Consider the following 21,923-nt stretch of genomic DNA (forward strand, 5'->3'; position numbering starts at 1 on the left):
ACCCAGACCAAGTTTGAAAAGATTGTGATCATTAAGTTAGCTATACAGAAGAAAAACAATTTAACAGTGATGTTATCTTGGACTATTTGCCCTTCTGACACTCTCTTCCACCACAGAGAATCGAGTTATATCCTATATCACAAAACTGTCACAATTACTTAATACAGTTAGATTAAAATCCCAAAGTGGAAAATTGTTTGAATTGGGTAACCTTAAAATGAAAGCAAAGAGACATAATTATTAATGAAATCATTCAATTTTGAGCTGAATATGTGCTGATCTGACAAATCTTCCAATTCAAAATGTCCAACAACATTATTGGAAGTTTTAACCAAACTAAAATTTAATTGTGATTATTGTTATAAAGGAAGTAGCAGAACATTTCTATATACATGTTTTTGAGACATACAAAATATTGATGTACAAGTATTGCAAAACAAAAAGTTAATTTTGAAAATCAAGCAATTTGCAAAATCCACTAAATATGACTTTTTTACATTTGATACATGCATGTCTGTTTACCCTGTAACTCATAACCAGTAAACATGTGACAGGTTATGAGTCATAGAATAGAAAGACAGTTTATGAGCTCGTGTCATAGGGTAAACTGAAGAATGAAGTAAATACTTCAGAGTTGGAGACACACCGTCCCAGAAGCAGAGACGTGCATATCTTATACACGTTTCTGCCAGAAAGTAGAAAGTTGTAGTTATCCAGACGAATCTGCCGTGGGTACAGACATTTATTATGAAGTGTTTACAAAAAGATACGATAGTAACGTGGCCCTGTGGTCAGGGTCAGCTGCTGATAGTCAGATCAGACCTGCAGACCAGTCAATTGTAAACAAAAATGCACTTAACATGAGAAATACAAATATTCTTAAAAGAAAAATCCCGCGGATAAGGAATAAGATTGACTATGAATGAGAAGATGAATTATTTATAGGACCATATCTGTAAACTGTAAAACGAAAGAAGGTCTAGCCCAATTAGGTGAAACAAATACTACTATTTTCGCAATAACTGTTCGTTTTACTTGATACGATAGCTATGAACTTAATCAGTGTTACCTTCCGTTGTATTTTAGCACATTGTGTCTCAAAAAATGCGAAAATAATCTGGTAATTTTCAATGATTTTCTGTTTTTATTATCATCATGTTTTTCGGGTCACGTTCTAATAGCAAGTGGGCTTCCGGTTACGTCGTCAAATTCATTTCCCGCGAATTTATTGGGAAACCTAAACCAACACATTAGATGAAATGAAATGAAAGAAATAAAAAATGTCTCGATAAAAACATTGTGATCAGTATTGAGTGCAACATTAAGTTTCTTTGTAAATAATTGCTATGATTCGCTTACCTAAAGCATTAGTAATTGAAATCAAATTATTTTAAAATGTATATTTCGTTTCTATTATAATCTAAAACAAATTTGATCACAAAATCGTTAAGAAGCTTAGCAGTACTGACTTGATTTTAACAATGCTTGCGATCTGAAGCTGCCAGGCGGTTTGGATTAGTATAGATTGCGTATATTGCGTCGAGTAAACACAGAACAATGTCCCCATTTGGTCAAATCATTTTGTCAATATGTATTCAGAACAGTTTCTGTTTAGTCGCTACGGTCATTAACATTTACATGAGGATTATCATATAAATACTTATTTAATTACAAGCTAACTTGTTATAACTATTTATATATTGATTATTCAAAATGCTACCGTATCTATTTCCCGTATTCATGGAAGAATACAAATATTCTGCGTGAGCTAATACTTTTGTTTATCTAGGAAAAGTATAGTCTTTATTTGAAAAAATCACTGACAAAGTCTAAGTTCATACAACCTAACAGCACACCAAGTAATGTGCATGAATTGTTTTTCTATTTAAAGTAGCATTATCTTTGACCTGAAGTCTGAAGCTACATGTAATATTCCATGCAAATACTTTCTTATGTAACAGTGAATGGGAAGTTTGAAGCAAACTCGAAAATTCACTATAAAATGAATCTTTTTGCAAACACTTGGTATGTCTGTTAACACAATGACACATAATCAGCATGTAACACAGTTTATATGTCTTTTTACCCTATGACTCCCAGGACAGATTGTGAGCCATAGACTAAACAGACATAGCAAGGGTATCACAGGTTATGAGTCAGGTTATGAGACCAGACCAGTCACTTTTAAAATAAAAAGATACACTGTACAGGCGAAGTTTAAATATTTCCACATAGAATCGATAAGCATTTATTACCATGTGCGTAAACTGTAAAAGAAAAGTATGCCTGGCCCAATAACGTGTAACAGGATCAGATTAATTTTGAAAATGTAAAAGTGGATATTTTTGCGAGTTAACATTTTCGCTTAGTCAGCCTTTAAACTGTTCGCGGTGTGGACATTTTGGCGCTCTCAGTCATGATGAAAATGTATTTTCGGGGTGCGATGTCATTGGCCATGTATATAAAGTAAGATTATTTTCGGCAAATTCATTGACAGCTCGCGACGATCAGTAAAATCGCATTCAAAGGAAAAAAATCAATGTGAAAAATAAAGCAAAAATCACTAAAAAGCAAGTGAGAAAAAACTTGGAGCAACATCAGCTGACAATTGACGTCTCTAACTTCAAGGTACAAGCGAACACTGCTTATTGCAATATACTGTTCCCTTCACTTGATACGATAGTTTTGAATTAAATGAGCGTAACCTTTCGTTGTATTTTAGCACATTAGTGTTAAAAGAAATAATCCCGCAATGTTTGATGATCTTTTGTTTTTATTATCGTCATGTCCTCTTGTGAACAGATGAACATTATTTCCGGGTCACGTTCTAATAACGTACGCTTCCGCTTTCGTCTTCAAATGTCATTCCCCGGCGGATAAATTAGGAAATCTAATTTACATTTTAAAATGAAATGAACTAAATAAAAAAATTTGGGTCAGTATTTAGTACAAAATTAAATTTTAATTGTAAATGATTGCTATGATTCGCTTACCTAAAGCATAACTAATTAAAATTAGAATATGTCCAATGTATTTTTCGTTTCTTTCATAACATCAACATTTTGTATCACAAAAGCGTTTAGAAGCTTTGCAGTACACACTTTCAAACACACATATGCTTTAATGTGAGCAAAGATTGCGACTTGAAGCTGTCGGGCGGTTTGGAATGGAATTAAATTGCATATATTATAAGCAAATATCGTACAATTTACCCGTGTGGTCAGATGATCTTATTTTGACAATATGCATTCATCATTCATAATATTTGTTTAGTCGCTTAAGTCATTGGCATAAAAGGGGAGGGGGGTTTGTTTTATGATTACTTATTTAATTATTGAATAATCGCATGATCGTTCAACCTCGTATGTAAAAGAAGAATCTGGACATGGTGAGAAGCAAAAGGATGTCCTAATTGAAGAATTCGGATAATCGTGTTCTTGAAGTATTCTGTTTTTAATTAAAGACACGGTCATTTAAAGATTATTTTTTTCTTGATGACGGTCGTATATAGTATCGACCTCGTCAGTTCGAATAAATGTGGGGTTTTTTCGTCGATGGAAGGGAGGCGGGGTGCCGTTTCGCAAATTGCAGTGTTGCCAACCTTGCATCTTCCATAGCACCTAGACCACTGTCATATAGATATAAAAAATAAATTAACATTTCATATGCAAGTGCCTTTGGTCGGTAATACATCAGTTGGTGACTGCCTTAGCTGTAACACATCAGTCATTGATTACCCAATATTCGTTGTCGTAACTTCATGCAGCGATATACATTTGTAGCTACCTTTGATGGGCAGGAACCTAAAGCCACACTTTCAAAGACCTAGGTGATAAACTGGAGAACTAAAACAGATCATTAAGAGGCTTATTCCAGCACTTCGGTCTCTTTGTCGGAGTACACTTACCAGTTCCATGTCAATGTGTTTTTCATGGCGACCGTATGAATAATGTTCAATGCATTATCTGATGTTCTTATTTATATTGAGAGACCCCAGCTGTTGATCATACAAACTTATCACTAAAACGCTTGAGTCGGAAATACTATTATCCAGATATGGACTGACATGGCAATAACAACACACGTATATTGAATTACACACGAAACACGTTTCGTGAATTAAAAACAATGTTCGCCACAATTATCTTCATCTAGCAGAAGAAACAATTCAAAAAATATCTTAACACTTCTTCACCTTCTTGAGAACCAGTCTGGCGTTTTAGACACCATCGAATCCCCTGCACACAATAATCTTCCAGATCCAACTACAAAATTTAGCACGCTGTTGAAGTGCTTAAACTGGTTTATCTCAAATTATCCCTTCCGGACCCCACCTCTCGGGATCAATTCCATCATTTATACATCTGAATCCTCGTACAAAACACAAATAACTTACCTGTGCTTCCAACCACGTCTTGGGGTCACTGAATAACTTATAACAATGGGTTTGATATTTTGTCCAACTCTGATGACATCTGTTTTCCAGCGATTCTCCTGCTGCAAAGTTAAATTAAGTTATGAAACATCTTAGGGTTGACAAGTATGAATGTGAATGGATTTTCGTTTATCATAACCTGTATGACATTATAGTGACTACAGTCTGTTACCTCCGTCATGGAAAAGACAAATTAAGTGTATGTATACATAGTCAGAACTTTACGTCTACAATAGAATACAATGTAGTTTGTACATTAACTAGTGTGCCGGTCGATTCAATACTCTGCGGATATTATCTTCTGAGCAAAGATTATTTGGGCCAATTCGTCTCGGTTAAATAATTCCCTGCTGTGGTGTAATCAATTGCGCTCCTTTCTAGGACTTTGATTTTTTTTTTTTTTATCTTATCTTTATTATTTTTCTTCCGAATCTTTTTGGTGTTCCCAAAAACGGACCTTAATCTTCTCCTCGTCTCTTTGATATATTACGCGTCACAATTTTTGCATGCGATATTATATACACAATCCGTGACTTCATCTTCTTCGTGCAAAAGCTTCGTTATATGCATTGTTTGATCACTGGAATGCTTACATGTACGTGTGTTGCGGGGATGACTGTCGAGACACTATTTCTGCGAAATATCCACAGAATGGTTGGGTTAATATACATGTACTTGTGTACAGGAAGGCTACTTACTCTTTCACAGGTGGAATGTGAGAAGAAGTTAGAAATACGTGTTGTTCAGGAAAAACATGATTGCGCAATCATGTTACAAAATGGCAGCCGTGGCTGCCATTTCAAAGTTTTTACGAGGCCGAAAAATAACAACACTTTGTTGGCTTCCCTTCCTTAACATCCTCACCAATTTCCAGCTCAATCGCACCAGTGGAACTGGAGAAGAAGTTTAAAATGTGCTTTTCAAGATGGTTGCCATGGCGCCATCTTGGATTTCTGACTGACCCGATAAATAACAAAACTTGGCCAGAAACATCTCAGGATCATTTCTGGTAAGTTAAAGCTGAATCCCACTGTTGGAATTTGAGAAGAAGTTTGAAATAGGTGTTGTTCAGGAAAACCATGATTGCGCAATCATTTTACAAAATGGCTACAATGGCTGCCATGTCAAAGTTTTTACGAGGCCGAAAAATAACAACACTTTGTTGCCTCTCTTTCCTTAACATCCTCACCAATTTCCAGCTCAATGGCACCAGTGGAACTGGAGAAGAAGTTTAAAATGTGCTTTTCAAGATGGTTGCCATGACGGCCATCTTGGATTTCTGATCGACTTGAAAAATAACAACACTTGGTCAGAACTATCCCAGGATCATTTCTGGTAAGTTAGAGCTCAATCCCACTGGTGGAATTTGTGAAGAAGTTTGAAATAGGTGTTGTTCAGAAGAACCATGATTGCGCAATCATTTTACAAAATGGCTGCCGTGGCTGCAATGTCGAAGTTTCTACTAAGCCAAAGAATAACAACACTTTATTGGCTCTCCTTCATTAACATCCTCACCAATTTCCAGCTCAATCGCACCAGTGGAACTGGAGAAGAAGTTTAAAATGTGTTTTTCAAGATGGTTGCCATGGCGGCTATCTTGGATTTCTGACCGACTTGAAAAATAGCAACACTTGGTCAGGACCATCCCAGGATCATTTCTGGTAAGTTAGAGGTGAATCCCACTGATGGAATTTGAGAAGAAGTTTGAAATAGGTGTTGTTCAGAAGAACCATGATTGCGCAATCATGTTACAAAATGGCTGCCGTGGCTGCCATGTCAAAGTTTTCATGAAGCCGAAAAATAACAACACCTTATTGGCTTTCCTTCCTTAACATCCTCACCAATTTCTAGCTTAATCGCACCAGTGGAACTGGAGAAGAAGTTTAAAATGTATTTTTCAAGATGGTTGCCATGGCGGCCATCTTGGATTTCTGACTGACATGAAAAATAACAACACTTCCTCAGGACCATCCCAGGATCATTTCAGGCAAGTTTCAGCTCAATCTCACTAGTGGAACGTGAGAGGAAGTTTCAAATGTGTTTTCAAAATGGCGGCCATGGCGGCCATCTTGGATTTCAGACTGACCCGAAAAATAACAACACTTGGTCAGGACCATCCAAGCATCATTTCAGGCAAGTTTCAGCTCAATCCCACTGGTGGAACTTGAGAAGAAGTTTGAAATGTGAAAAGTTTACGCACGGCGGACGGCGGACGGCGCACGACGACGGACGAAACATGATGACTATAGGTCATCCTGACCCTTCGGGTCAGATGACCTAAAAAACCTATCCCGTGTGGAATTGTCAGCCATTTATTAAAAATATCTCCAAGATATACAGTTATATGTCTACAAATGGTCATACATACTTTCACATATCACTCCAACATCTTCTCCATGATCGCAATTGGATACACTCCAATCATTGAAATAGCAAACTCTTTCGCCTAGTTGCAAAGGATGTATGCCAGAACCTGATGCAGAGCAATGCAGATTGTCCACGAAAATTGGTCCTGTTCCTCGTTCAAAGAATGCTTTGCCAACTGGAATTCCATATCTGTTGAATAAAAATCAGCATTTAACATTTATATTCTAAATGTATGTGGTATTCCGATAATATATACCTAACAACATGACTTTCGATGTCTATACTGAGAAATTATGGTTTGCGTATAGACTAAAATTTAACAAATCACACCCCTGCCATATTTCTCTTATATCATTATCCTATTCCTCTCGGTTATTTTAAGAGTTTCATTCATTTGACCCATGTAGTCCTGAAAGCATATCAAGGTAATTAACCTAAACAAACTTATTCGCTCCTTTATCTCAACATGCTACTGGCCCTAGATTTCTTGGTTATTGAGAAAAGGCATTTATTAATTTTAACACATTTAGTCCTTTGGACCCTGAAAGTAGTTTATTGTAGCGCATTTGAACAAGCTTTGTTTCCCTTATCCACACATTCACGAGTCCAAAATGTAAAATGTTTACATGCACGCCGCACGACGCACGGTGGATGGGGCCAGGCAAAAGGCGATCAAAATAAGTAATTTCGGACTTAAAATCAGTAAGCAAAATGATCAATGTTGACAAATATTGATAATATTGACAAATATTAATAATATTGACAAATATAGATAATATTGACAAATATTGATAGCCTGTCATTAAAACTAGATAACATATTTCGATATGTTTACGATAATGAAGTGCAACATATTACTTACCTGAAGCCAAGTGCCTCACAAACTGCCTGAGCTTCATCTTCATTAATATTGTCATCACAAATTGTGCCCCATTTTCCATCATGGTAAATCTCTACACGGCCTTCTTTAGGTGAACGACCATTCATTAAACGAATACGTTCACCTTATAAAATGCAATGAAAACAAATAGAACTTTTTACTAAGGAACATTATAAACCTTTAAAATATACTTATATGAAAACACATATAATGCTACAAAACATAATTTTCTAAATAATCTACAGAATAGTTTACCCCCACTCGAAATGTGAGTCCCTAGGGTTTATGAAACATATGTGACTACAAAACTTTGCCGTGACATTCATTGGCCCATAGATATATTCTTCGAATTGGAGAGCTAATAAGGGTTCAAATCTATATACATGTACAGGAATACTGTCACTCATTTTAGTAAATAGATTTGATTGTAAAAATTCTGTTAAGAAATTGTTTTGTAATAAAAAAAAAATGAAACCAAGATTCCTCGTGAATGTTAAGATTTATAACATGGAAACTCGTGTAATGAGACCCATAACGTCCAGTTACTAATGAGTGTCCAGCAAAGCTTTCACGCGCATCGCTGTAAACTAGTTACATCATGTAGGTGGGAAATATAAACAACCAATTTATAAGGTCTTCATTGGTATTTTGAGTCATTTTTTCAATAAATTTGACGGCGATATACGCTAGAACTATCTTGTATAACTATTTTGAGGAAATCATCACGCTACAATTGTAGTTGTGTTATATCATTTTAAAAAACAACATCAATTATAATACATTTACTATCCATAATACGAATATGACAAGATACCTTGACCTTTAGACCACGTTGTTGGTATAACAGAAGGATATGATATATAAGGTACCTTGACCCCTTTCTTAGCATTAAACTTATGTATAAAAAGTTAACTGTTATATCAGGATTATAAATCATACAATTACGATACACGGAAAGCGATACAATCATGAACTTTGTTTCAATCGATATGTTGATTTAATGAAGTCGAGGTTGATATTGATTAACTGCTCAATAAACCTTCATATCGGCCGGAACAAAAAGACATATCTATTGCATCTCGATATCACAACAAGAGACATTAATATCAAAGTATGATTCCATACCATTTGAATTACATTGTCCTATGATATTTACCACAGCGCCATCAATACCACATCTTTGATAAACACCGCGTGAGAAACTGGCTCAAATTGAAGGGCATACATCCGACATTATTGATTGCCTAAAAGTACTCGACGTCACAGAACAATCACACGAGCGTGCAATACGATGTTGTATCATTGTCCCAGAGTGTAATACGATTTTAAATGGAATAACACGCGATTGGATGAAGACCAATCAATATCTTATCAAAAACTGAAAATATAATATATTGTTAAGTTTAGGTAGCTTATGTTGGCAGAGCCCTCGTTGTCATCCGTTTGTAAAACCACTCCGCTGGGGAACATAGAGTAGTGTGTAAAAATAAATTCTGCTTTTTTAACGACTTGACTGACAAGGAATATGTATATATCATCAAACCAACAGTTATTATGATTTTTAAATACTCTCTTCTGTACAAAATATTTAAAGGGCTTCATAGTCAGCTTGGAGTGATTTTCTTTTTCTTCATACCAAACGATGAAACACCAAATTAAATTTCTGACATGCACATTAATCAATATATATTGATGGAAATAAAAGAATTGATCTATAAAAAGGATTGGAGGGACACGAAACTTATCCGATGGCAGGTAAGTATAAAGTCGAATACCTTTACTCGGTCAAAACTCAAACATATAGTTACCAATACAGGATCCACCGGAAAGAAAATGTCCATCAATACATCTACCACATGTGCCAGTCTGGCATGTTACACGCACTACAGTAGCGCAGTTTGGGATGGGGTCATCCCAGAAGCAACCTGTCAATAAAACGAAATTGAGTGTCGTTGATATTGATATATAGACGAGTTTTGTCTGTATAGGTATATAATGGTACCACAAATTGAACATGCATGGTTTATATGTGAAAAAGGTGTTAATTATAATAAAATAAAGTTATGTATAATGTGTATAATTCAACTTATTTCAGATACAAAATAAAAGAAACGATATAAGTTATCTTGGGATTAAAATATAGTTAAAAAGATATATAATGTTAATGAATAGTTAAAAAGACATATAATGTTAATAGATAGTTAAATATATATATAATGTTATTGGAGCTCGTTCACAGCATTAATCCCTTACTTTCAATTTGGGGTGTAATCCTCTGTTTGTTTCGTATCTGGCAGTTACATTTGAACGTGTACACCCGACCTTCTCCATCATCCAGGGTCACCTAAACAGAAAAGACCTGGTCATGAATGATCCATTCTAGCTAATTTTTCCATATTACAGATGGTGGATTTTAAACATGTTTTTTGTGTTCTTCCTATGCCCCTCTTACATAGGGTGACAATCATTTATACACATTTCGCAATTACATAAAAATAACAATATCCATCAAACCGTAATTAAGACGAAGATGAACGGATTTAATTCTAATTCCTATTCTCGGCCCCTACCCTCCCTCCGCCAAAATAGGCCAACCCCACTATTTATAATTTGGTTTCCGTTCAACAAGAGCCGAATCAGAATAAATGTTATCAGAATTCATTTAATCTGTAAGAAGATGAATCTTTTTTTATAATTTATTATATTTTAGTAGATGACTCCGCCTCACAGCCCGCAGTTTTTATACAAACGATTCCCAACAACCACAAATACTTCTAAGCAAATTTTTACAAAATCACAAAACCATGTCTTCCTACCGTAGAAAAAGGATTTGAAAGCATTAACAATATATCCGTGATTTGACAATGTCCCTCAGTCCCATGGTGGGCACACAAACTGTTGATACATATTCTATCTATGTGTTGTCAAAATATGTTCAATAGTTCATGGCAGGTAATATTCGAAGGACGGACGGACTCCTGTAGCAATAATCTTATTGGTTACATCACCCATAATGTTCCTGCAGGATACTGTCACCACCATAAGATTTGTACATTTTTTGTACCTATCAATTCGTGACAATCCCAAAATCATAACGTCAAATTTAGCGTCTTACCTTCTCTACATATAGTGAAGAGCCTTTCTTGTATAAGGTGATGAAGTTGACTTTTCCCAAGTTCACATCATAAATCTTCGCAGTTTTCTCCCCCACTTCAAATTCCGTGCCTAGATCTAGTTTCGAAGCATTTTTCACTGTACCTCCCACGTCAACGTAAAGTGAATGGCGGGTGGAATCAGTGAAATGCACATTGTCAACAAAAACAGTTATCGTCCACTGTTCACCTAAGAAAGGAAGAATGTGGACGGTAAAGTACTTCAGAAGAAATTGATTAATTGTAACAGGACATTTTGCAAATTTCCTCCATACCTCACAACTAACCCATCAAAATCAGCCAACATCTTAATTTCAACCAATCAGAAACTAACAAATATTATCCATTGAGAACCTCGACATGAAGTAAAAGCCCATATGGCACGATTCTTTTTTTTTCCAGTGATTATAGGAAGTTATTTTACAAATATTTGGAAATCTGCCTCTCATTACAATTTAACACAGTCAACACGTTTCTTTAACTGACATTAAGTGATATAATAATTAAAGAAAAAGTAATATCTCGTTTTTTAGTATCACATATTTAAACATGTCTTATTTATGGTCCGGCATTTACAGATATACATATTTCAACGAAAACTGCACAATAGTATTACAAAGAAATACATTGACATTTTTTATTCAAAATTAGGTCTATCGAAAGATAAGGACACAGTTGAGGTTTTGAGAAATAATCCCGAAGGAATTTTTGCTTAAAAGTACCAACAACGTAGGCTTTTCTAGCATTTTCTTTCTATCAATTCAATAAAACATAATATGAGTACAAATAAATGTTGAAAATGATAAGTTCTGACAGTGGGAATAGAAAAATTGTCGGAAACTCATGACTTTGTATTTATAAAACTGATATTCCTGACATAGGTAACCGAGAATTGCTTTACGAGAAAAAACAACTTCTTCAGCTACTGTAACTGTTTAAAAACACATTAGAAGGCGTAAAAATCATACAAGGTAACATTTACATGCTTCTCCAAGATCTTACTGAAGACACATAATAGAAAAAGCAGGCTTTAACTTATTGGCTAAGGTAGAGTCACCCGCTTTAACAAAAAGGTGATGTGACCTTGGCTACTTTTTGACTCAGAAGAAAAAGTCATTTTAAAATGAGCATATTAAGCAAAAACTTTAGGGGTGACACAATAGAATCTCACAAAAATACCATCTAAAGCAGTAGCGTAGCGTTACTTTTGGTATTTTTCTTGGTTTAAGCAATTACAAATATGGCGTTACAAGGATTGTTGTTGTTTCTTTTGGGTTTTTTTTACACTCTCATCAAAGGTTTATCTATTTTCATCACAAAATTACAAAGAAAGTGTCAGAAGCAGCATTTCCATCAATATTTAACTCCACAGTAATACTTTTTTCATTTAAATTTTCTTGATCTCTTTATCAAATTTCTTTCGAATTTTTAGAACATTGTATTACAGACTTGACTTAAGTATTCTACTTAGCCTGTCTAATAACAATTACCCAGTTTCTACAAGATTTATACTATGACTGACCGATGATTCTTAATTTGAACTTCTGGTTTTGTTAGGCAAAATAATGGCGAGGATGAATTTCAGTGAACATGTTATAATAAATCCACTGATCAGAATAAGACTCGTTTTTTACAAAAAGGTGCATATCTTTGCATAAGAACGTCTCTAGTTTCACGCGTATTAATTTGTTGGTTTATATCATGTTATAACTTCTAGTCATTTAAGTTCATATACATTAAAATCATCCAGTATCATTACATTTTTGTTCTCTGTGAATAATTTCTCCACAACTGAGATGAAGCGGTCATACCAGTCGTCTAATTCACACCGCGGTCTGTACACAGATACACATTATTGATGAAAAGTGTTTTGGTCTTTGCGTAATGGATAGTATTTCAAAATATCATAATTCTCAGCACCTTAGAAGAAAGTACCATGGACATAGTTATAAACAACTCCTCCACTTCTGTTCATATTCTGTTCCGTTCCTTACGAAAAATGCTGTATCCAGAAACAGAAAGTTCATCATCATCGAGATTCATCAAGATGACTCTCAAAAATAGTTAAAATGTCTCAGGAGGATTCCTAGGTAACATTATGATAGGTTCAATTGGCTAAAATCACCCCTTAGATTTAAATGTTCAAATCAAAGGTTCGGACAGATTCTAGACGAATCTGTCTGAGGATTGGTAAAAATTATAAAAAAGTGGACAAGTGTTCCATACGGCCATCACAAAGTCAGTCCAAGCTGGTTGGTAGTGTTTTGTTGGTGGTGTTCACAGAGGTAAAATGAACAACTGAATAAAAGCCATTACAGGTAACAGTCTCGCTTTCCTGAACTTCCATACTGCATAACCCACTCCTATCGATATCAGGAGACTGGATTCGGTTTGACATTATTAACAGATTTATGTACAGTATATAAGTTGAATTATATTCACTCTCCTACTGTACCTTGTTTTTTTTTTAAGTATGTGAGTCTAGTCAAGCAAGACATTACGATATCAGCAACATAACATTTATTTTCAATGAAAGAATTGAAAAAAAATTCAAAGGTCACACCAAAGTGACCAGCCAATGTTTTGTATAGCACACTACCTCTTAACATTGTAAACAAGTATGTTTAGTTACATACTCTCCCCCGACGACCATTTTGTATCTATTTGGATCATTTCTGGTTAAATTAAAAATTCATAGTAAACTAGAACACCGATAGGTCAGCAAGGGCCCTTTCGTGTGGCTCTATATCCATGACAGTCATCGGGAAGCCATCTATCCATATAACCTCGATAAACGTTTGATATTTTTGGCAGATTTTTTTTTAAGACAAAGTGCATACACATTCACATATAGTCTTATGTTGTTTCATTGTAGATGTAGGGGTAGTCTGGACAAGATTCGTTGATGCAAGTATGGGGTCTGTAAGAAGCATCCAATATATTTTTATGGTAACGGTTCTGAAAATAGTGACATATAAACATGGGTAAGCTACACTACTTGACTTTCTGTGAGATAGAGAAAACAAACTTAAGCCGTCAGGAACCAAGGAAAATTTGCATGAGCAGATTGAAAAATACCTTCCATTAATTATCAAGCAATATCGATAACAAGGCTTGTACATTGCACACTGACAGTTGAATGGACGGAACATGGACCACGGACGAATTGAATTGCCCACCATCGGATGATGTTGGCCTAAACAAACTTGAACATCTGTATGTGGTCCCAAACATTTCTATGTAGTTTCGTTGGTTTATATGTGTTGGAGGATTTATTCATACTGACAGACAGGCTGATTTCAGCATACTTTTATTCCTTTTGTGTTGACTATTACAATCACAAATACGATTATGTTATAGAATAAAACATGTATTGGTATTAAATTGAAGCTGCTCATTTACCACAACTGTAGTTGTATTCTATTCTTCACTGAGAAGGCTACGACATAGAAAATTTCCGAAGTTAGCAGTCATGAGTTTTCTTTCCGCCAAATAATCCATGAGTATTTTTGTCTATGTTTTATTTGAAATTTTGGAATAAAGCAAAAACTAGGTTTTTTCAAGCCCGACATTTGTGGTCGTCTGCCATTTCTATTTTTAGGCATTAATTAACAATCCTGTGATTGGTAAATAAAAACCTGAAACCTTTGAAGATCCCCTGTATCTATCTATAACTAAAGTGACTTGACCGTAATGTTAGCCTTGGAACAATTGTTCATTGGTTTCAGACTAACATTGCATTTTGTTGAGACCTTAAGGGCTTAGTTCATAGGACAAGAGGCTCGTCGGCCTTAAAGGTTAACCAATAGTTCTCCATATCAATTGATCAAATGAGGCTAACATGGGATTTTCCAATATACGATGTTTATTATTTGTCCATCCATAAAGAGTATTTTTAGTCCACCTGAGAATAAATCGAAAATGTAAATTGTTTACGAATTGACAACGGTCGATGGCAGAAGACGCTGGCCAAACGGCGATTGGAGCACATCAATTGAAAAATTGCATCAGATTACCTAAACAGGTATGCTCCTATGACAACAGGATTGAGAACAAATTCGTACATCTGAACAAAAGGTCCATATCTTTTGATATTTTGTTTGAGAAATGCAAGATCTGTAATAACATTCAACCATCAAGCATATGTCAGATTTGACTCAAAGAACATCACACTCGGAGGAACTGAAATAATTTGTTTCTGTTAAATTCTAAATTATATACCATAATTCAATCGTTAGCTCACATAATTTTTCAAAAAAAAGCTTAATCTTGACAAAATTTGAATGCGCTAAAGCATGTTTTGTATGAAGTAAAGGATGAAATACATTATATGTAATAATAAGCTAATAAATAATTGTTTGTGTATAGTTTCTTATTCTTATAAAATATATATGGTTACCTTTACAGATTCCGCCATCAACACGATACCCATCCACACATTGATCACATCTGCTAGTATGACAGGTCTCACGTCCTAAAACATTGCAGTTTGGGATCGGTTTGTTATCCCAGTCACAATCTGTAAATAAAATAAAGTGTGTTTTATTATTATTGTATTCTATTACAAACTTATTGAAATATGAAGCGATCTTTTCTTTATGGTATATATAGAGGTTACACAAAGAGTGGCTATTGGATATGAAATTTATTTCACTCGAGTAAGTTCTTTTAAAGTTACAAAAGACACTAGCTTTAGCTAGATTAGACAAATTGGACATCCGGTCACGAGTCCCTTAACGGGTTATTTCGTTTTGCGAATAGGGTTATCCAGACAAAGAGTATGTCTGTATACATAGAAAAGGGGGCCATAAAATACTGATGAAGACAAAAGCAGAGGTGAAATACATCAGTGTGAACTGACTAAACCAGTTTTTAATAAAAAAAAAAAAACAACCTGTTAAGGGATTTATAAGGACAGGATTTAGCTTACGATCATAGCTAAAGATGATATAACTGACAGACGAACAAACTTTGTATACAAAATATGTATATATTGACCTTGTTCCGCAATAAACGTGTACACGCTGTCCCTAGCATGCCTATGCATTTTCATTCAAACGAAATATTTGTGGAAGAGAAGTCCAGACAAAAGATTTATTATCATAGAGATTTTTTGTGGTTACCATGGTAAAAAAATGGAATTTCGTTTTTGAAAATATAGCCATTGTATTTGCCATCCCTCAAAGCCTTTTTATTACAAAAAAACAATATTTCGTTTTTGACCAATCATCAAAAAATAAATTTCTTCTTACAAAGGTTTATTTCGGACAGACTCAAAGATCCACAGACCTACAGTTACACGGACAGACGCACAAAGTGATAACTATATACGCCCTTTAAAAAGTTGGGATATTAATATCAATCCCTACTATCAGTTCGGAGAAGCCATGATGGTCTTCTTTCGTCGTCAGGCCGTTCATTCTCTACCCAGCAGTCGCACCGGAACGTGTACTTGTGACCATTTCCATCATCCAGGGTTACCTAAACAGAGCAGACCTTATAGTGAATGGTTCGCCCTTTTCTGAGTATCCATATGACTGACCTCGCAATTATCATAGTTTAGGGTCGTAATTGATATAAAAAAAGTCAAGTTTGACCAGACGCAGAATATACATCAATATCATATGCATCCTGACATTATATAAAAACAAAGGAATCAATTTTTGAATGAACATGTGGTTCTAACCCCAAACAGGTAATATGCGAGCAAAATATAATCAAAATATATAGATTTTAATGAAGACTTGAAAATCTACAAAACAAAATCCAAAATCAAAAGCATGAGACTTGATATATATAGTATGATTAATGAAATAAATCGAATATTGAAATGCAGCAAATTTTATCCTTTCACTTGGTAAGCCTTACTGGTCAAATAATGCGGTAAAGCTTTAGTAGGAAAAACTGTTTGAGCGTTATCTAACCACTTATATTATTAATCACAGTCCCTTGCAGGATCGTGGTAATTCGACCTGTTTTTCAGGAATGAACCATCTACAGAAGTTTATCAAAGAGTTTGCTATATTTATCCTATAAGACCCCGTCCATTAAAGTCCAGACCAATCCCAGTATTCCAACTTCCCTTTTGGCCCCACACCTTAAGAGGAGGATTGGCGCGGAGGGTGGGAGAGGGGCAAACGGTGGACACCGCATCATGATATAATCTTACCAAGCCTTCGAACCAAATGAGCCGTAAAAAGTAAGACATATTGCATACGTGTCAATTTATAGATACCCTTGGATATCAGTGGCTAAATAATAAGGTGCCTAAAGCCCCTGTCACTCTGTGTCGGTTCAAAACTACTGTGAATCCGTAGCGAGTCTGTTCTCAAACCGGGTCCATCCGTGTTGATCTGTGCTGGACCGTAGCTCGCTACGGTAGTTTATTTCTGCATTAAACTTGCGTGGTACACCGCAGTCGAATCGAAGTGTTAAAGCGCCGTACTGACAACGTAGTGGCACCGTAGGATCACTGTAGGACCACCGTAGGACCACTCTAAGACTACCGTACACGGATCCATGTTTCAATCAAAACGAGGCTAAGTGAGCATCATCGTCCCTAGTAATAAACATGTGCAGCAGTGGCTAAATCCTATAGCGACAGAGATTTAGATTTAATTCTTTCTCTTACCTTATCGTTTGTTGAAAATCATTTGCAAGTACACACAAAATCCCAGACAGCAGAGCATGAATAAGAGGCTGAAGTATTTCAGCGAGGGATATCTCCAAGAGCTAAGAGGTAAGCGGTCATTAATATATGTCCATATATACATGTGCATGTGAAATGGTTATGTCCATACCTGTGTCCAATTATCTCTTTTTCTTTAACATAGGCCAAGGTTTATCAAAATAATGGTATCCAGTTGCATTAAAGGGACCAACCAACCAATTGGTTTTCCATAGACTTCAGTGTTAACGTTTTGGAGTATATCATTACAATTCTTGAATTCAATATGGCAATTATTTGTTTATAACAACGGTTTAGGGTCTCATATAACACTTAAACAAAACGTTGGGTCCTTCAGCTCAAACCGTTTTAAAATGGACGAATTTCGAAGTAAAAAATCCGAAACATAATGTTTACCTGTTAACTATTATGACCTAAACTTTTGAAAAAAAGATTTAATCGTACTTACGAAATGCATATCAACATTTCCTATGGATAGCTACATATCGGGCTACATATCAATTTTATAACTTCATAATATACTGGCCATTCACACAGTGGCTGCCAGACATATAATCCCTGGCTCAACTTTCTATACACAGGAGATGTTTCAAAAGTCTTTTTTCAATTGGTTGGCTGTTCCCTATATATACTGCTATATGTTATACATATAGGTTGTCAGAAGACTGAGGACCAGAACCGAACAATAACATAACAGAAATATCATTATCTTGTAAATATATAAAGATACATACACAAATAATGATGGTATTTGGAAACTTTAAAGGAATCACTCTTATTATTACCGAAGACTTGCACAGTTAGTTGTGATAGGTCTGCATAGGTGTGATGTTGTCGTTTGGTGTCCAAAAGATCACCATTTTGAAACTGTATACTTCAAAGAAGATGTTTGCTGAGAGGTAAAGTCGAAGATAGATATATTCTATTTCAATTATTTCCTCTAAACTTAATAGTAAGTCCGTGACTTTACTATTGGTCCACTGAAAGTAGCAAGTACGCAGGCAACAGTCCATGACTGATTAACTGTTCCAGAAAGGGAAATAGGGATTGGACTGCCAAATAAATAGAGGATATCTAACAGTGTCTTCAGTAATACCAAATATATTTCACGAGTGGGGCTAATATTTTGATATTTTTCACGAGTGCAAGTGAAATATATTTGGTATTACTGAAGACACTGTTAGATATTCTGTTTATTACATTTTTTATCAACGAAAAACCTACCCCGTATGCTAACTAGGCCTACAGTTCCCTAAAAAAAGTAGTTCCCCCCGTCCAGGTGCTGACATATAATGTCGGGCTTTCTGATTGGTCAATTATTTTGGTATTTTCTAATGATTAATTTGATTGGTCAAATCAGCAAAAGTGATATTTTTCACTAGTGAAAAATATCACTTTTATAGAATGAATATTTTTTTATATTTCACTGGTAAAAATGTAATAAATAATTTTCTTTTATTAATCTGTTCATTCTCTCAATGTGGATGCGTAATGCAATTTCCTCCTTCTTCTGTGTTCTATATTTCATTTGTGGTCATCTCAAGGTTGCAACAAATCCAATAGCCCTGACAATTTGGTTAGTTCTACATCAGAAATACAACCTGTATATAATGGAGATATAGATATAATTTTTATCTGACTCACTATATAAATGGATATTAACCAAATTTTACTGTTTCCCGAAAGATGAATGTTAAAACATGCTACCCATGAACTGTTGCCCGGTCACGTGATTTACCGTGAATGCTACCCATGAACTGTTGCCCGATCACGCGCTGCCCAATCGAACGCGCCCAATTACAAACGTACAGATGACAGTGACTGTTTGTAAACATCGGTTGAATGTAAACATGACTTTAGTTCTAGGTTTGAAGACATACGCGATGACGGTCTTTTAATTCTCATAGAGAACAGAGACCCAGCTAATGCCAAGAATATCATCAAGGGTTCTGTGCGTTATCAAATTTTGAATTTCAGACTGGACTAGTGGTTTTATGCTGTAATTTACTGACCTCAATGGTCAGATAACAAAACAGTTGTAAACTGAAAAACTATCCCTAGGGGAGCTTTCCCTAACAAACATTTTAAAGTATTGATGTTCTTAAAACTTGAAAATGAGTTTGAGTTGAGAACATAAGAAACCACCACAAGAAGCCGGTGGTTGAGGTTTCAGTTTAGTACTGTATATCATCACTCTTTTTCTTGGATACAACGTTTTGAAACAGTTTTTTTTAACGTCCTATTAACAGCTCGGGTTATTTATGGACGTGCCAGGTTTTGGATGTGGAGGAAAGCCGGAGTACCCGGAGAAAAACCACCGACCTACGGTCAGTACCCGGCAATTGCCCAAAGTAGATTTCGAACCCGCAACCCAGATGTGGATGGCTAGTGACGGGACAACTTAACCACTCGGCCACCACAGCCCGTTTGAAACAGACATGCACGAGAGCTTGGATAAGCTATTTGGATAACCATATACTAATTTTGCCTGAAACAAAGTACAAAAACGTGACCCCAGTAGCTTTCTCTGCTGATAATAGGGAGTGAATATGAAAACCAAACACTAAGATATCGTTCCAACAATCCTGCACGAAGTTGACATAAATATAGGAAAAGCTCATCGATAAGCAACACGGAACACTTTCTGCCACCGAGACTGATAGTTTCAGGCATTGTGCATATTATAAGCAGTTGGATGAATACATTCGAAAAAAGGCAAGAAACAGTGAAAAATATGTTTAAACCCCATTTTAAAATATAATTAGAGAATCGTCTGTTGAAAATTGTACACACATTTTTTCAATGTTGATCTGCTGACTTCTGTGTGATTTTGCCTCAAGATTCATAATTGCGTGTTTAGCTGATTCTACATCTGACTCTACTTTCATCATCTTTGTCTTAATCTCTTTTACTGTTTCCATTTGCTCTTGATATGGAGTTTCATCACACAGTCTCATCAATGTAATATAAAAACAAACATAACTACGCTATATTATACTTGTATGTAGTTATTCTGTATGTAACAACACAGTCCTATTTGTGTATACTATAGAACAGAATGTAATGACGAAAACATTCGAAGTGTACTTTTGTATGGGTAAACAAGGGGATGTGGGGATTTTCTTTACAAGAGACATCTGGTCTTTGTTTCTTCATTCCAAACAAACACTGATGGATTCAGATGTTTTCTTACGGGTGTCCAATATATATATAGTCATATTTCTTTAAATGCATCAACGACTGTTGATTTTGTAATCCGAGGAAAGGAATATCACTTCAGTATTTTTTTATGATTTGCTTTATGTATCAAATCTTATACATACAGTCGAATCTGTCCAAACGACCATCTCTATTTAGCGACCCTCTGTTCTAAGCGACCATTTCAATTCCTCCCGAGCGTTTTCGCTATATATTTTAACTCAATTAAGCGACCCTCTCTTTACGCGACCAGCGACCACAATTTTTCGTTCCCGTTATGAAAATAACTCTCCAATAAGCGACCAGAAGTCTCCAAAATGCCTTATATAACCATTTTCGCCTTAATAACACCGAAGTATTTTTACTTTTCGTGCAAAAGGACGGGAGATGAGGCGAAGTGACCGTCTGGAATTCTGACGATTTTCAGACGTTTTATATACGATATATCAATTTGCATGCGAAATATAACAATGAAGGAATGCATAAACACTTAACTTACTGTTAAATCGTGATTTGTTATCTTTTTTGAGACATTAAAACAGATATTTGCCAGTGAAAAAGTCGCCGTTTTTAAAGTAGGAAATGCAGGAACGTAAATAATAATCGGAGCGGAAATCCGGACCAAGAGTTCAGGAATTAAAAATATATATATAAATAATTTGAAAGTATTCTAATTAACCAATGAAATATATTTCTCATGTTAAATCGATGTATTTTGCTATGCTGAAAGAATTTCAAAAAATACATATAGTGATGAAAAATTAGCACAGTAATAATTATTAAAAAAAAAAAAAAAAAAAATGTTTTGTTTTATTCAAAGTGGTGGTTAATTTTTCATATATTTTATAAATCATTATTGCCAATTTATAAAGCGAATAAAAAGATTATGAACATTTATTAAATTTAAGATACCATCTCTATTAAGAGACCACTCTCCATTAAGAGACCGTTTTTCAACTTCCCTTGAGTGGTCGCTTAATACAGATTCGACTGTATATTTATTGAACTGCATATTTACTATGATATTTACGATAATAAACTTAAATCCTATGATAAAGTTGTTTTTTTTTAATTGATGACGTACTTTAAATATTTGAATTTGGTATGTGACATGCATTATTTAACGTGCAGTTATCATTTAGAGAAAATCTATAAAAAGATTTAACTAATGATCAGAAGACATAAGCTGTATGTTTTGCCGAT

At 35.1% G+C, this 21,923-nt stretch overlaps 1 protein-coding gene across 1 annotated transcript in view; it reads right to left on the reverse strand.

Annotated features, from left to right (window-relative positions):
• The window catches only part of LOC117332739 (deleted in malignant brain tumors 1 protein-like), a 45,327-nt gene extending 23,942 nt beyond the window's left edge, over window positions 1-21,385 (reverse strand). Inside the window, exons 1-9 of the mRNA XM_033891765.1 lie at window positions 21,220-21,385; window positions 16,204-16,315; window positions 15,234-15,353; window positions 10,798-11,024; window positions 9,936-10,026; window positions 9,491-9,607; window positions 7,665-7,806; window positions 6,804-6,991; window positions 4,397-4,497 (exon numbers count right to left, since the gene is read on the reverse strand). Of these exons, the coding sequence (XP_033747656.1) occupies window positions 4,397-4,497; window positions 6,804-6,991; window positions 7,665-7,789 (414 nt within the window). The 5' untranslated portion in view covers window positions 7,790-7,806; window positions 9,491-9,607; window positions 9,936-10,026; ... (2 more) ...; window positions 16,204-16,315; window positions 21,220-21,385. The remainder of the gene's footprint in view (window positions 1-4,396; window positions 4,498-6,803; window positions 6,992-7,664; window positions 7,807-9,490; window positions 9,608-9,935; window positions 10,027-10,797; window positions 11,025-15,233; window positions 15,354-16,203; window positions 16,316-21,219) is intronic.
• Between the last annotated feature and the right edge of the window lie 538 nt (window positions 21,386-21,923).

Source organism: Pecten maximus, chromosome 8 (assembly GCF_902652985.1).
Source record: "Pecten maximus chromosome 8, xPecMax1.1, whole genome shotgun sequence".
Lineage (NCBI taxonomy): Eukaryota > Metazoa > Mollusca > Bivalvia > Pectinida > Pectinidae > Pecten > Pecten maximus.